At 29.2% G+C, this 17207-nt stretch overlaps 1 protein-coding gene across 1 annotated transcript; it reads right to left on the reverse strand.

The window, feature by feature from the left end:
* Window positions 1–518: 518 nt before the first annotated feature.
* On the reverse strand, window positions 519–2234 carry LOC149544553 (leucoanthocyanidin dioxygenase-like). Its single transcript, XM_089795185.1, has 3 exons — window positions 1703–2234; window positions 1259–1589; window positions 519–954 (listed from the first exon to the last, which is right to left on the reverse strand). The coding sequence occupies exons 1-3, from the start codon at window positions 2176–2178 to the stop codon at window positions 712–714; spliced, it is 1050 nt and encodes a 349-aa protein (XP_089651311.1). The 5' UTR covers window positions 2179–2234; the 3' UTR covers window positions 519–711.
* Window positions 2235–17207: the final 14973 nt, after the last annotated feature.

Raw genomic sequence — 17207 nt, forward strand, 5'->3', positions numbered from 1 at the left:
CCAATGGAAGTTAGTTATGCAAGGGATCAAATTCACTTTTAAGACCCAGTGAGAGTGATTCCAACAGTTTTGCAAGGGACCAAATTCATTTAGGTTTCATGATTATCTTAAAATTGTTATGTCATGGAGGACTAGAAATTTTGATATCTTTTTGTCTTTGAGATAAGATAAAATCATTGATTCTTGGCAAGACATACTTATTTGTCTGATTTTTTATTGTTTTAACTATTTTAAAATTATATTTAGTTTATATTTTAAATATTTTGCAAACTGCCTACTGCAGGTGGCAAGTACTACACTACACTATGGTAAACTACAGCTGTTACTCTTAATAATTAGAAAAATATTTTGTGAGTTATGTTAAATCAATTTATATTGATTAGATAACACACTAATTTCAATAATAAGACAATGATTACTATACAATTTATGTAAATGAAAAACCCTTATATTTTAAATCAATCATAATGAAAAGAACTATTATTTTAAAGTAGGACAAGATTGAGACTAGTCCAATATAGCATATTAATAAATACATGCTTATTTAGAGGATTACTCGTGAACTCTAGAAATCTAAAACTTATTTAGCAATAGAGAATTCTAAATAGTTTAGATAATGTAGTATAGTAAGTAAATACATGGACTTGTTTGGAAGTATTTCATGAATTCTAGGAATTCAGAAATTATTTAATAGTATATTTTTCTAAATTATTAAATTTTGCGTTCATTAACTTGCCCCTTTCCATCAAGTCCTTTGGTGAAATATCTTTTGACATAGTCTTGGAAACAAAATCCTTCATATAATTGAGGATTTTGATCATCAATCAATTCTTTCAGAGGTGAGATCATCATATCAAGTGGTGGAGTACAATGCATTGCCCATGACATCCTTTTTTGGTCCTTGTTAACACAACCTCTATGCTCAATGCTCTTGTATTTCCCATTGCTCAATACCTGATATATACAAAAAAAAAAAAGAACAAATAAATACCATTTTTGTCCATAAGCAAGATATCACAAGTAATATAACTGCAAAATATCAAAAATAACATAACTAATAAGCAAGATAAGCAAGATGTAAAAAAATAGCAGAACTAACAATTGTAACATTTATTATGTATTAAAAAAAAATAACTTTATAGTAAATTTGGATTAACAAAGCATTTTAATTTTTATTATTTTTGATTCGCAATAGTTAATATTTAAATAGAATGATAGTTGCAAAGAATAGCAATAAATAAAAGCAAAATGTACTTACCTCTAACTGATCGCCAATATTGACAACAAGAGATCCTGGAATACACTGGACAGTAACCCATGCACCATCTTTGTATATCTGTAAACCCGGGACTTGGTTATGAAGGAGAATTGTAACAGCATTAGCATCAGAGTGAGGAGCAAGGCCCATTGCAAGATCAGGTTGAGGAGATGGTGGATAGTAGTTTATGGCTACATGTATCTCCATCCTTTCTCCTCCCACTGCTTCCTCAAGAGTATTCTCATTTTTCAATCCCAACCCTATTGAAAGACCCTTCATAAGCACCTTATACAATTTGCAAACCTCTCTCCCGTATTCATCCATCACATCCCTATACAAACACACACAAAGTTAATGAGCCGACCCATAAAAGATGTACACAAGTAACACCAAAGATGCATCAGAAGAGTATTGAACTTAGGTGGTGTTAATCTGAATACTCACGAAAAATCTGATGGCTTTTTGGGCCACTTGCTGACGTCCCTCTGCTCAACAGGCAACACAACGTTATAATAGTAATCTTTCCACTCTAACTTGGCATCCTGAGGGGTGCCCACTCTGCTGCCATAGCCAATAGGATTCCCCCCTTCTGCCTTGTACAATTCTTTTTCTTCTAGAGGAAGCTGAAAAAAGGCTTCGCCCACCTCTTGCACACGAGAAGAGAGAGATTCAGGGATTCCATGATTAACTATCACAAAGAAGCCCCAGTTTGCTGCTGCACTTGAGATTTGTGCTACGATATCTTCCTCTAGATGGGAATTAGGGTTTCTCAAGCCATGTAAGTCAATGACGGGAATTTGGGGAATGTGTTGGGGATGATGAGGAAGGGAGTTGACGGTGGAATGAAGGCCCGGCCAGACATACTGAGCTGGAATTCTCTCTATTCCACTCTCGGCAAGGCTCTGAACTCTTGTGGTCATTGCTCAACACTTTGCCTTTTACTACTCTCGCCTACAAGGTGTTATTCCTTAATACAAATGATAGATGTGTAGAACTGGTCGTATTTATAGGAAAACATGTGCTGTTAAAACTTTGACTAATTTGCTTTTCAAGAAAGAATAACCGGCAACGTGGCGTGTCCTGACGTTTTTATCTATTTGTCAAGGACTAATTGGCCTCCTGTTCGTAACGGCGATGGCTATTTCATTGTGGGCATAAATGTTTGGTAGGAAGCGTTCTTGTCGTGTACTTTGTAAGAGATTCCACAAATTGGCATATCTGGTTTTCAAGAACCTCTCCAAGTGATAACAAGATTATCCATTTTTAAAATGTACCTACGTTAAATATTGCAGATGAAAACTATTACGGGAAAGCCTTGCTTAATGTTCTTATTTGCTTTGTCTATATTAATTCTTACAACCAAAATAAATTGATTTCTAAAGTTTAAAGAACTTTTATTTTTAAATTTTATTTTCAACTATTAATTTCTATTGGTTACTTACAAATTATTTGTTAGCTCAAAAATGATAAAAATAAAGAGTAGAGATAAGTATAACTAATTAATTCACATATTGAAAAGACACTTGTCAATCACATTTATTCATCTACTCAATGACATTTATTTTAAATTTTTTAATCAATGATAATCAATTATTTATATTATAATATTAACTTATATTTGAAAAATATTTTAATACATGTGGTCTTTAATAAATCATAAATTAGTTTCATCAAGGGTAGATATATTCTTGAGAATCTCATAACTAGTTGGGAAGCCATGGAGTGGTCTAAATGCTCACACCAAAACTCAGCCATGCTTCTTTTGGATTTTGAGAAAGCTTATGACAGGGTTGAATGGAGGTTTATTCTTATGATGTTAGAGGCCTTCGGTTTCCCTCCCTCCTTTTGTAATACTGTGCAAGTGCTTCTTAGTGATGCTTCTGCTCAGGTTGAAGTCAACGGTGTTCTCTCTGCTCCTTTTTCTCTAGGGAGATCCATTAGACAAGGGTGCCCTCTAGCACCATCTCTTTTTTTGATTGCTTCGGAGGCTCTTTTCTATATTCTCAGAGATAATTCTTTATCTCCTAATGTCAGAGGTATCTATTTGCCTAATGATGAAGAGCTCATCAATTGCCAGTTTGCGGATGATACCGCATTGTTCTTTGGGCTTTCAAAAAGTAATTTTAAGGCTTTGCAATATAAACTCAGTTTCTTTTGTTCTATATCTGGGGCTAAAATATCTCAAGCCAAATTAGTTTGTTTGGGTTGGGATGTGCAGCCCCCGGATTGGTTTTCTCAATACAATTTTCAATGGGGAGGCCCCAATAAGATCACTAGATATCCTGGTATCCCTTTCTCAATGGAACCTACCCTAAAGGACATGTGGTCATGGGTTAAAGAGAAGATTGATAAGAAGCTTAACAAATGGCATAATAGGGTGTTATCTCTAGCAGGCAGAATTCAAGTTTGCCAGAAGATGTTGTCCTCCTACACCATTTACTATTCCTTTGCTTGGTTTTTTAACAATTATCAGATTGCTGAAATTCAGAAGTCCATCAGACAATTTCTTTGGTCTGGTGGCAAGGGTAATAATAAAATTCATTCTGTTAAGTGGGCTTGGTGCCACACTAACAAGGCCCTTGGGGGACTTGGGTTGAAGGACTTAAGAATTCAGGGTATTGCTCTGTCTGCCAAATGGATTTTTCAATCCATGGAGGGTGATTGTCCTTGGAAAGTGTTGGTTAGAAACAACATTGAGAGGGGTGTGCCTAAGAAAGCCAAATCTTGGACTAATCTCCCCTTTTGCGACCTCATTATCGGTAACTTTCCTGTCATGGTCCAAGGTTCTACGGTTTTTAGATCTATTTGGAATGCTTGGGACCATGTTAGGAAATTCATCACTAACAAGGATTTTCATTGTAATGATCAATTCCATGGTGAAAGATCCATTTAGTGGAATCTTCACCTAAATGGTAAACCTTTGGCCCTTACCCAAGGGTGTTTTGCCAGACTGTGGGCTAAGAAAGGTATTAAACAATTCATAGATCTCTTTGAGCATAATCAAATCACTCCTTGGGATGAGCTTAAGAATAAATATGATATCCCTGATTCCCATCAAAGAACTTATAACATGATTGTGCAAGCTGTTAATGGTCTTTCCACTATATGCCATGTTGATTCTCAAAGGCACCTTAATTGTAAATGGCCTAGTGGAGTTGTCACGAATCTACTTAAAGCCAAGAATATATACAAAATCCTTGATTGTAATACTGATATTATTGATCATGTCAATGTTGTTTGGTACTCTTCTTATGATGCTGATGTTTGGAAAAAATACTTTGATATCTTGTGGAAGAATTCTATTGAGCCTAAAATTAGATGCTTTAGATGGTTAGTCATGTTGGACAAGCTACCTATTAAGAGAGATTTAATTTTGATTTTTGTAATTTATGCAGAGTTCCTGAAACTGGTAGACATATTCTTTTATATTGTACTTTTTCTAAAGAAATATGGAGAATGTTTGGCATTGTTTATCCTATTGATGTTAATATTCTTGATATTATCACTGGTCATATTAATGGTCTTCCTAAAGATACCAATTTATTTTGGAATACATTGTCTGCTAACATTCTTTGGCGGATCTGGAAGTGCAAGAATGAGTAAAGGTACCAAGGTAAGCCAAGGGATCTTATTGAGTTTTTTCGAAAACTCACTTATTTTAAAATTTATTTGCAGGTGCAGACTACTATGCTAATCGAGTGGAACAAGATGAGAAGGTTCCTTCATGATGGGCATGCTACTTTTTTCTACTATGAGTTGAAGCATGGATACCAATGGCGTAGAACCCTAGATAATCTGCAAGCTTGCATTAGGTTGAATAGAGAAATCAATAAGAAAGTGAATGCTAGAAAAGAAGATTTATTCAGGCTGATGTAGATTCAAGAACGTAAAAGCATCATTTGGATGGAGGGTCCCTTAGGTTGGACTGCTTGGGTGGTCAATTACTATGATGTTCTTAGTTAGATAGTCCTTCTCCTCTTTTTGTTATGTTGTACAGCTGAGTTTGTTCTTCGTTAGTGAGGCTTGGCCTCCTTGTTGATTTTTGTGGTGGTACTTTGGTTGCTTTGTATTTTCTGAAACTCTTATATCTAATAGAAAAAAATTAATCATAAATTAATAATCATTAAATATTGTGTATCACTTTATTGTCATATAATTTATTATAAACAAGAGTTTTGTAACAACTATAGTCTCACCTTATAGAAAAGTAAGAGACTTGTAATTTTGCAAAGGTACTTTGACCAAAAAAAATTGTACTTAAGAAAAATAAATTGAAACCTAATGTTTAATATCTAACTTGAGAGGAAAACTATAACAATATACATTTAAATAATTTTATTATTTTTTATAGATAATATTAAATTTTAATTATACATGATTTATAGTTTAGATCTATTATATATTATTTAATATAATATTAAGATTAATTCAAATTAAATATTTAGTGTATATAAAATTTAAATTTTATTTATTATTAGATTTTTTAATAATTAAAAGGTAAACTTGCCATAGTTATTATTATTATTATTATCATAAATATAATGCATGTCCTAGCTTGAAAGAGTTGGCAAGATAATCAAATTCAGAGGAGTTGGACCACCAAAGCATCTTCATAAAGCTCAAAATCATAAAAGTTCCAATGTTTCCTTTTCAAAACCTTCATAAACCACTTTCTATTTGTTTAAAATATTGTGTAAAATAAAGCAAAGCCTAAATAATTATGATATGAGAGATTAGAACAAACCACCAACATTTAAATTAGATCCCAATATTTGAAAATAGCTTATTTAATTTTACAAATAGCTAACTAAGTTTCTAAAAAATTTGATATTCCAATTACAATAAATATATAATTATGTATATTTATACTTTTTACATAAAATAATAATTAGAAAATTAATATAATATATGTTGAAGATTATATTAAATTTTTAAAAGTGTAATATAAAAATGTAATTATTAATGTAATGATGACTATCTATATTATTATCAAATTTATAATTTAATTCAAAGAAAAGAATTCAAACTAAAATACTAGGCAAACAAAGTACTCTTGTATTTGAAAATTTAATTTAATTTTAATCAAATATTTAAGTTATTTTGATCATTTTTATTATCTTTCTTTAAAGTTGATGATTTTAGCATAAATAATTATTAAAATTGTTTAAAAATATTACTTATTGAAAATAATTTAAAGTAAAAAATATTGACAAATTTTTTTTTTGGATAGGTAAACAACCAAAGCCTAGGTTATATATTATTATTAAGATTTATTATTATTATGTGTTAATGACAAGTAGATTCGAACCCAAGATCTCCTCCATGAGAGGCTCACAATTTACCAATGTGTTGTAAGCTCTTGCCTAAAAAAAATTGACAATTTTTTTTTTTAAATTATAAAACAAATATATTTAATTTTCTAATTGAAATAAATATAATTATTTAATATTTTTATTTTATTTAAATTGAATAATTTTTACATAAATTATAAATTCATTTCTAAATAAATTATAAAATATTATTTAATTGAAAATTAAAATATAATATAAAATTACTAATAAAAAAGACTAATATAAATAAAATATATATTTTACACATTTTTAAAAAGCTTAACAAATTTATACACCATCCAAAAGAAAATTCTTTACAAAAATCTAAAATAAAAAATTGTGTTTTACAAACTTAGTTTTTGTTAATATTTGCACTAACATGATCCCTAATGCATGGCTAGAAAATGATGAATGTAAGCTCTCTAACAAAGAGTTGATTAAATGAAATTTATTGTTGTGCCTCATTCAATTTTTTAATTTATATGCACCAAAATTGGTAATGTTAATTGCCACATTATGATTCGTTCATTTTTTTCCCTCAATTTTGTGAATGGAATTTTTTTTTTTTGCTAGGGGGAAATTGTCTTGGCTAATGAAAATTTTAGATTTCAATATTTTCAGTAAAAATTTAATCTTTATTTTCCAGCAAACATTAGAATTTGTGCAAAATATTTTTCAAGGCAAACAAATGCTCAAATATGAAAGTGAAAACATTAGTCTCACCTATAAATAGGTGGAAGATTTACTATTATTATGTGTTAATCACGAGTAGATTCGAACCTCCTCAATGAGAGGCTCACAATTTACCAATGTGTTGTAGGCTCTTACCTACAAAAATATTGAGAATTTTTTTTTTTTAAATTATAAAATAAATATATTTAATTTTCTAATTGAAACAAATATAATTATTTAATATTTTTATTTCATTTAAATTGAATAATTTTTAAATAAATTATAAATTAATTTCTAAATTAATTATAAAATATTATTTAATTAAAAATTATAATATAATATAAAATTACTAATAAAAAAGACTAATATAAATAAAATATATATTTTACACATTTTTGAAAAGCTTAACAAATTTATACACCATCCAAAATCTAATGTGTTTAAGGAAAAAGAAAAATTTTTATAAAAATGTAAAATAAAAAATTGCATTATACAAACTTAGTTTTTGTTAATATTTGCACTGACACGATCCGTAATGCGCAGTTGGAAAATGATGAATGTAAGCTCTCTAACAAAGAGTTCATTAAATGAAATTTATTGTTGTGCCTCATTCAAATTTTTTATTTATATGCACCAAAATTGGTAATGTTATTTGTTCACTATGATTCATTCATTTTTTTTCCTCAATTTCGTGAATGGAAATTTATTTTTTTGCCGGGGAGAAATTGTCTTGGCCAATGAAAATTTTAGATTTCAACATTTTCAGTGAAAATTTAATCTTTAGTTTCCAACAGACACCAATAAACATTAGAATTTGTGCAAAATATTTTTCAAGGCACCATTTCTGAGGCAAACAAATGCTCAAATATGAAAGTGAAAACATTAGTCTCGCCTATAGATAGGTGGGACTAATAATATAAAAGAAATAAAAAAATGATAGATAAGATTTGAATTACTTCAAAATAATGGTTACTATTCATACTAATAAATAAAATTTTCTCTAATCCATTAAATTTTGTATATAAACTTCTAAGTTTAACTTTAAGTTTTGTATATAAAGTTCTAAATTAACCTTATTGTATATATTTATTTCAGAATTATTGATATAAATTTTAAGATGTTTTTTTTGAATTGTTGATTTAGGCTTTTAAAACATTCTTATGAAAAATGAATGAAAAAAAGTATGATGTTTAAATAAGGGTCTAGTTTAACCCTTATTTCTTCTCTCTTTAGTTCCTATGCTTTAATCATAAAACAAGACTATCCTCCAGTTTTAACAAAAGGCAGGGACTCTAGTTCCACTAGAGCTCTTGTTTATCTATGTGCTCAATTTGTACTCCTTTTTAGGCATACATCTAATTAATCAATGTTGGCTCCAAGCCTCCCTATCTATATAATATTTTTATATTATTTGAGTGGAATATGGTTTGTATCACATTAGCATATTTGAGTGGACAATTTGAGAGTTAAAAATCTATGCAATTGAATTTTAGAACTATAATAGATATAATATTTTAGAGATAAAAATAAATTTAATATGTATATAGAAATATAAAATTGTTTATCTCATATAAATATACAATTATATACTATTATGTTAACAATACTTATATATGCATTGTAATAGATTTTTTGAATAAAAATTCCTTTTTTATACATAATGAATAATATTTTTTATATTCAAATATAGTTGTAATTAAATAAATAAATACATAGATATGTATATCAAATGTCATAATTCATTATTTATATTATCATGCATTGAAGTATTAATAATATTAAAAAATAAAGTAGTTTATGCCATTGTTAGTCTAGAATTAATCTATTTGCAATATATCAAATTTGTAGTTATAGATCACAATTTACCAAACATTCTTTAAATTTATAAAAATTGATCAAAATCAAATGCAAACTATTACTAACAAATGGAAATTCACTTCACATGCTTAAAATCTATAATTCTAAAATCATAGTTAAATTTATTCCATAAGGACATACTACAACTCACTTGACATATTTAAGAGTTTTTAACATGGAACATAGAAAAATATAACTATCATCAATATTGTTGATCTTTAGGCAAACTATTAGGTTTTTAAGTGTTGATCATATGATAATGTACTCTATAATTGATACACTACAACTCATCTTACATTCCTATGATTTGTAAGCATCACTCACAATCAAATATGACCCATAATTGATGTAAAAAATGACCCCATACTCCTAAATAATAAAATTTGAAAATATATATTATGTTTGAAATTTGGAGAGGGGGGAAAATCTAGAGGTAGATATAGCAATAGAAAGAGGCAAATATAGAGAAGGAAAGAAAGAGAAAGAAAGAGCTACGTAGATAGCAATAGAGAGGAAGATAGATATAGAGGAGAGGGATACATAGGTAAGATTAAGGGATAGATAAGAAGAGAGGGGTATATAGAGATGGTATTGGTAATTATGTATAGAGGAGACAATGAGAAAATGAGAGGAGAGCTAGAATGATTCAAACTGAGATAGGAAGTGTTATATGGAGATAGACAATAGAAGGATGAATATACATGTGTGTTAATACACACACATGTACATATGTATGTATGTGTGTATATATATGTATGTGTACATATGTGTGTGTGTGTGTGTGTGTGTGTGTGTGTGTGTGTGTGTGTAAACATATATATACATGTATGTGTGTATATATGTATGTGTGTGTGTGTGTGTATGTATGTACATACATACATACATACATACATACATACATACATACATATATATATACACACACACACACATACATATATATACATACATACATATATATATATATATACATATATATATATATATATATACATATATATATATATATACATACATATATGTATGTATATATGCATATATGTATGTATATATATATGTATATATACATATATATATATATATATGTATATATATACATATATAATATATACATATATAATATATATATATATATATGTACATATGTGTGTGTGTATGTGTGTGTGTGTGTGTGTGTGTATTAACACACATGTATATTCATCCTTCTATTGTCTATCTCCAAATAACACTTCCTATCTCAATTAGAATCATTCTAGCTCTCCTCTCATTTTCTCATTGTCTCCTCTACATATAACATTACTAATGTTTCAATAACTCTTACTTTTTTTATTGATATATTTTTAATAACATATAAACACCATCTTATAGAGCTCAAATTCAAGAATATTCTCACATAGATTTTATAGTGTTTTAATTAGACACAGTCTATTATAATTAAAAAATACTACAAGCATGTATTTTCACACTCGAGAAGATGTTGATTTTGAGAAAGAAATAAAATAGTAAATCATATTAAAAAGGATTAAAAATAATATGATGTTATAGAAGAGAGATTCCTCTTCGAGAATGTATAATTTTTCTTTTGGTTAGAATATATTTATTTTTAAAAATGTGGTGGGAGATGAAAACTATCAATTTCAGGTGACTTGAAATTTGAATTGTTGGAAAAGAGAAAGTATAGGTCAAAAGTTAATTTGTTTTTTGATTGACCTGTCTATATATGTTATCTATAAAATAATCTAAGATCACATGGAAAAATGTTTACTTCCATATAGTTTTGTGGTGGGAACTAGACCCCTACTTTTTAGTGTTTTTCAGCAACTAAATAATTAACCTTAAAATTTAGGAAAATATATTAATTCTTATTATAAATAATCATTAAAAATAATAATCCTAAACTTCATCCATTTCTAGTCATTTCATTAGTTTACTTAATTTTCAAATTTCAAATAATAATACCAGTTTTATGTCACTGAATTTAACAACTATACTTTTGTTAGCATTTTCTTTTATAAAAGGGTGACACAAGTTTATTCTTTTACCTAGGTAAAAAAGGGATTTATTGAAGATTCTTCACTCTAAGTAATTAATATTCTAAAAATGTTCAAGAAATTTTATTTGGCTGGATGGTAGATGTTGTAAGGTGTTCACACCACCACCTCATTGCAAATGGGAAACCTCCCTTTTGTTCTAAGTATAGATGGTAGAGCAATTTTGACAACAATTTCAGAATTTTACAATCCTTTCAAAAGTCAAGTTAAAATATGAAGAAATTTTTTTTTTTTTAAATAATAAGTTTTTAAAAAATGGGAAAATTGTCAAAATCTAGTCATGCATGGAAAACTTGAACTTTGATAAGAATTGGCTATAAAAGAAAATTAGCAAAACAAGTACCAAAATTTTTGGCAACTGTAAAAAATTGAGAAATTAAAATTAGAATTGATCCAAAAATACATTTACTTTCCTCAGTGCATGGTTATTTCCAGTTCACTTTATATGTACTTTCCCAAGTCCATCCCATTTTCCACTTTAAATTGTATGCACATTGGTTGCAACATACCTAACTCACTCTTCATTTTTGGTGCACATTAGTTACACTTTACTTAACTTATCCCTTATTTTCACAAGGAAATTGCACGTAATTTTGTATAAATCACATGAGCATTTTCCAATTCGTGCATAGAGGTTTTGCCTAACTAGGTAGTGGTTTCCACTTAATGACTAATGGTTTTACCTAAATCTGTAGTGGTTTCCTCTTAGCATTTAATGGATATGCCTAAATTTATGGTAGTTTTCACTTTTGAGATTTAAATCTTTTATTATGTTACTTGTGGTTTGCACTTCATGTTTGATAGTTTTTCCTAACTATGTATTGTTACCACACCAAGATAAACAAGAAATCTCAATAAAAAAAACTACCCTACCTCTCCTCAAGTCTCAAGCTTAATGAATTGCTTTTAAATCTTAAAATTTAATGGGAGATTGTGAAACATGCTCAAATTTTTTAAAAAAAATATGAGTAATACCTAAAAAATATAATTTAAAAAACATTGAAAGAGAAATTGTATTTTTTTTTTTATGAATAGTGTCATTTTCTATTAATAAAATATACTCAAATTACAATTCACAAAAAAAGGGTCAGGGGATACAAGATCACCCTGCAAATGAGTTCACACGGCCGAAGCCGGACTAAAACCACAGCCACATGTTGTAATTTTTTCTAGAGTAAAAAGTTAAAAAAGCAATAATTCAAAAATAAATAATAATAATGGTTTTAAATTGGGAGGAAATTTAATTTACCTTGATTTTGTAAAATGTGGAATGATTTCAATAATAAATAACACATTCATCATTTATTGCTTCTAAACTATCCAAATGGCATTGATTTTAACAAATGAGAAATTAGATTAATGGAAAATAAATCATAATGATAGTAAATTAAATGTTTTCCAATCAAGTTTGATTTACTGTATTAATTTTATTTTTATTATAAATTAAAAGGGTAAGTTTGTAACAATTTTATAGTCTTAATACAATTATCATTTAAATTTTAAACTTATTTATAGGTGGCAGTATGCCTTGGAGGTTAACATGATGAGGTGGCATAATGGTTTTGTTTTTTTCAATTTCTTGGATACACTTGAATTTTCTCATTGATCTATTAAGTGATGGCTTCTTCTGCAAATGATCCCTTCTCATTGACTTTTTTTTGACACATATTATCAAATGGTTATGCCTGATCCACTTTCTTGCTTGTGCATGAAGGCAATGCAATTTTCTAATTAGTCCACATGTTGATGCTTGATTGTAATTGGGTGGTTATTTAATATTTGTAGCTATGGTTATGGAAAGATTACTTAGGACTTAGGTGGATTAGTCTTGACCATTGATTTCAAATCAATCTTGGTTCTTCATTGTAATTGGTGCTCCTATATAAAACCAACTTCTCTCATTTGTAAAAGTCTGTTTGGTTGCAAGCATAGGAATGGAGAATAGGGATGCAATATTCGGAATAGGACTGGCTATTCCAATAACAACTATTTTTTGGAATGGGTATAAGCTAAATTTTACCTCCCTATTCCCTATTCCATTTGACAAGGCAAACAAAGAATAGAAAATGTATTCCAAAATTTTTATTCCTATACTAGCAACCAAACAGGCCCTAAAGGAGGACATATTGGAAAGTTGTTGCTAATGTAATATCAAAATTTCTCTAGTTTTCATTGTTGTGTCTTGCATAGTGAATTTTGTGATCAATTTTGCATTATTAGATGATGATCCTATTGTGATGTGGAGCCTAATCAAACTCAGAGGTTAATTTATCTCACTTTATTCGGCATGGTGTCCCCCTAGATTATTGCTACAGGGATCAAGGGGCAGCACCCCTTGCGCAGTCTTGGGGCAAAGCCCTAAGTGTGCTCCCTATCATAGTATAGGTTGGGGTTGAGAAGCAATGCCCCTACGAGGGTTTTTGGGGGCAGGGATCCTGATGCCAAAAATGACTTTATTATTGTAAAAGGTGTTGGAAGTTATTTTTTCTATTGGATCACTTATTCTATCCCCAATTTTTTAAGCAGAAAAAAGCTTGTATAAAACTGCATAGGGTTAGGGATTTCACAATGTATGGTGATACTATAGCTACTTGCGACGGTATCATGCTGTAAGGGATTGTAGATTGTAATCACTAGATAATAATAATATTGGACAAGGTTGTTGGTGGGCGTAGCCAGGGATTGGGTGAACCACATTAAATCTTTGTATCTTGTGTTCACTTCTGTGTGATTTATTATTTTATGATATCGGTTATATTTGCATGTAATTGTTATTTGTGTTTGTGGTTAATCCTAATAGATCCATATTTTATCACTTAGTTTAGGATTTCATTTCATGTTTTTTAGTTAGTTTAGTTGGATGAAAGAATTGTCGATGCTTACTTTCTTGACTTGAATATAAACTAGGTCACTAGCCTCTTGTTGATACTAGGAGTGCCACCTTCATTTGCACCCATTGATGAAATTGAAGATGGTAGATATTGATTTGAAAGCCATATGAATATATCCTTTGAAATTCGCACTAGGTGGGTGGTGTCATTAATTAAGTTGCTCCAAGTCATCCATGATTCCTTTCATTCCTTGTTTGAGGTAGAAGTAGATATAAGTTCAAGTTCAAGTTAAAATGGATGTTTTAAGATCAAAATCATATTTTCATCGCACATTGTGAAGCCAAATATTTAGAATTGCAAGAGTTGATATCCATTAAATGAATTATGTAGGTCCCTTTGTGATAAATAGAAATTGAAGTTATTTCACTTAGTGAGTATTGACACTAGAAGGAACCTTGAAGTCATCTCATGATATTACTTTACAAGTTTAGCATGAGAGATGACCTTATGACAAGAAAGGATTAAATGTCTAGTATTTCAAAACATAGATATTTTTTAGTATGAATTAAACATACTAAATTAAAGATTTTTACATAACATGATTAATTTCTGTTTTTTAAAATTTACATTATTGATTACAACATTTTCCCTAAAATCTCAAACAAAAGAGATTGAAATGACCAAACCATCATTAAATTCTTATGTAGCAGGAAGGGATGATTATAAAATCCAAAGCTTGCACACAATAACAACATTTTGCTATTTTGATAATATGAGTTTATCGAAAAGATTTGAATATTATACCCACCACCATTAGTCAACACTTTGTTCATTTTCTAAATGATAAACTTGTAATTATTAGCAACCGTTCTTGTAAGAGGAGAATAGTATATTTATTGTGATATAAGAAAAGTCAACTCACGCCTCGCGGCATAGCCAATCAAAGATAAGTAGTTAGCGCATACCCATCTAATAATTAATATTAAACTAAATGCTGATGTGATCCTTCTTGACTCAATTTCGCAATGACGGATATTAATCAAATTGTAGATGTGTTGCGTAAGCAATTGTTGGAGTAAACGTTGAGCTTAAATATTAAACAATGTTTAAATCACTTCAATTTTCAACCGTTGGACTCGACAAAAGTTAAACAATGTTCAAATGCCTTGAATTTTCAAACTCTGTGTCTATCAATATGTGATATGGAGGCTCAGTTCGCCATCACTAATTTTTTAAGTATCTGAAGCGTAGAATATTTACATTTGAATAATATTTAACAAAAGAGTTGTTGCACTTGCTATCATTTGCTCGTGTTTCTCGCACTCAGAAACATTTGTTCTACCTTATAATAATTAAATGATATTGAGTTGGACAATGAGATCTGACAAGCCCTCTAGATTGAAGTGAAATAAATTTAGTAGAGAAGAACATGTTTTACATAACTATAAAGAAGACTTGGAGTTATTTAGTTAAGGGCTACTTAGATAAGGATTATTTATCTTTGTGTGGTTTGAGTGTACTACACTGTCCTATATCACGTTAAACATTTTAAGGATATATTGACTTATGGTTCTTTGGAACAAGTAAGTGAAGATATCGCAAGTACAGAAATCTTATCTTAAAATAAATGTTGATGGAGTCCTTCTTGACTTAATTTCTCAATGACTAATACTAAACAAAGAATTGGCTACTCCATGTGTTGCAGATATCACAAATACAGAAATCTTATCTTAAAATAAATGTTGATGCGGTCCATCTTGACTTAATTTCTCAATGACCCAATACTAAACAAAGAATTGTCTACTCCATGTGTTGCAGATATCACAATTACAGAAATCTTATCTTAAAACAAATGTCGATGCTGTCCATCTTGACTTAATTTCTCAATGACCCAATATTAAACAAAGAATTGTCTACTTCATGTGTTGCATGAGCAAGAGTTGAAAATTTTCTAAATTTCAATCTTGACAATATTGAACAATCTAAACAAACAAGTCCACAAGTAAATCCAAACAAGAAAGATTCTATGAATAAGTTCAAAGCAAAAGATTCCTCATTAGAAGTTTCTAAAAAGAAAAACAAACAAAAGGAGTTATCATTGGAAAAAAGTGTTAAATACCAAATAAACAAGTTTTATTCTAAAAATAAAATAATATTGCAGGTTCATTATTGTAGTAAAATTTACAAGCTATGGACAATTCAAACAAATAAATTTCTACATGTAAATCCAAACAAAAAGATTCCATAAATAACTAAACCAGAAGATTTGAAATTTTCTAAAGAAAGAACGAAAGAAAGAGAATTCACATTAGAGAAAGGCTATAAATTAGCTAAATAGCTATGCCCCAGCCAAACTCATATGTTTGCATAAATATTAAAAAATTGACAATTACAAAACAAATGTAATGTAGTATTAGAAATTAGTGCATTAAAGATACCTAGAATACAAGAATGGCATTCATAATATACGAGATTTTACTCTAAAAAGAATAATTGAAAAATAAAGTAGAAAAATAGATACCAAATGTCAATAAGCCCTTGGTCTACTGGTGAAGTTGAATAGCTTGCAAAGAGCCCACTAGGACCCCAAGTAATTTTGATGGCATGGATGGCCCTAGTGGCCTTGCAAGTTAAAACCCTCCATAAAAAAATATATACCAAAGAAACAAATTTTACTTACAATAAAATAAAATAAAAAATATTATTATAGGTCCAATTATTGTAGTAAATATACTAGACTTGAGAAATATAAACAAACAAGTTTCCACAAATAAATCCAAAGAAGAAAGATTCCATGAATAAATCCAACCCATAGGATTGACTATCACAAGTTTTGAAAACAGAGAAACAAACAAAAAGAGTTACCATTGGAGAAAGACCAAGAATTAGCCAAATAGGTATACAAAAGTGAAATGACATCGATTTACATTTATTTAAAATAAAATAAAAAAGATAACAAAATAACTGTACTGTAGTTTTAGGCAAGAGCCTACAACACAATGGTAAATTGTGAGCCTCTTATCTAAGAGGTCTGCGTTTCAACTCTACACAAGCTTAATATTAATAATAATTGATCACATGACATAATAATAATGAATCTTGGCTTTGGCCTCTTACCAATAAAAAAAAAAAAAAAAAACTATAGTGTAGTTTTAGAAATTAGTACATTTTAAAGAACACCTAGAATAGAATAAAAGACAAACAATTA

Source organism: Cupressus sempervirens, chromosome 8 (genome assembly GCF_028749045.1).
Source record: "Cupressus sempervirens isolate cs-2001-9-10 chromosome 8, ASM2874904v1, whole genome shotgun sequence".
Taxonomy (NCBI): domain Eukaryota; kingdom Viridiplantae; phylum Streptophyta; class Pinopsida; order Cupressales; family Cupressaceae; genus Cupressus; species Cupressus sempervirens.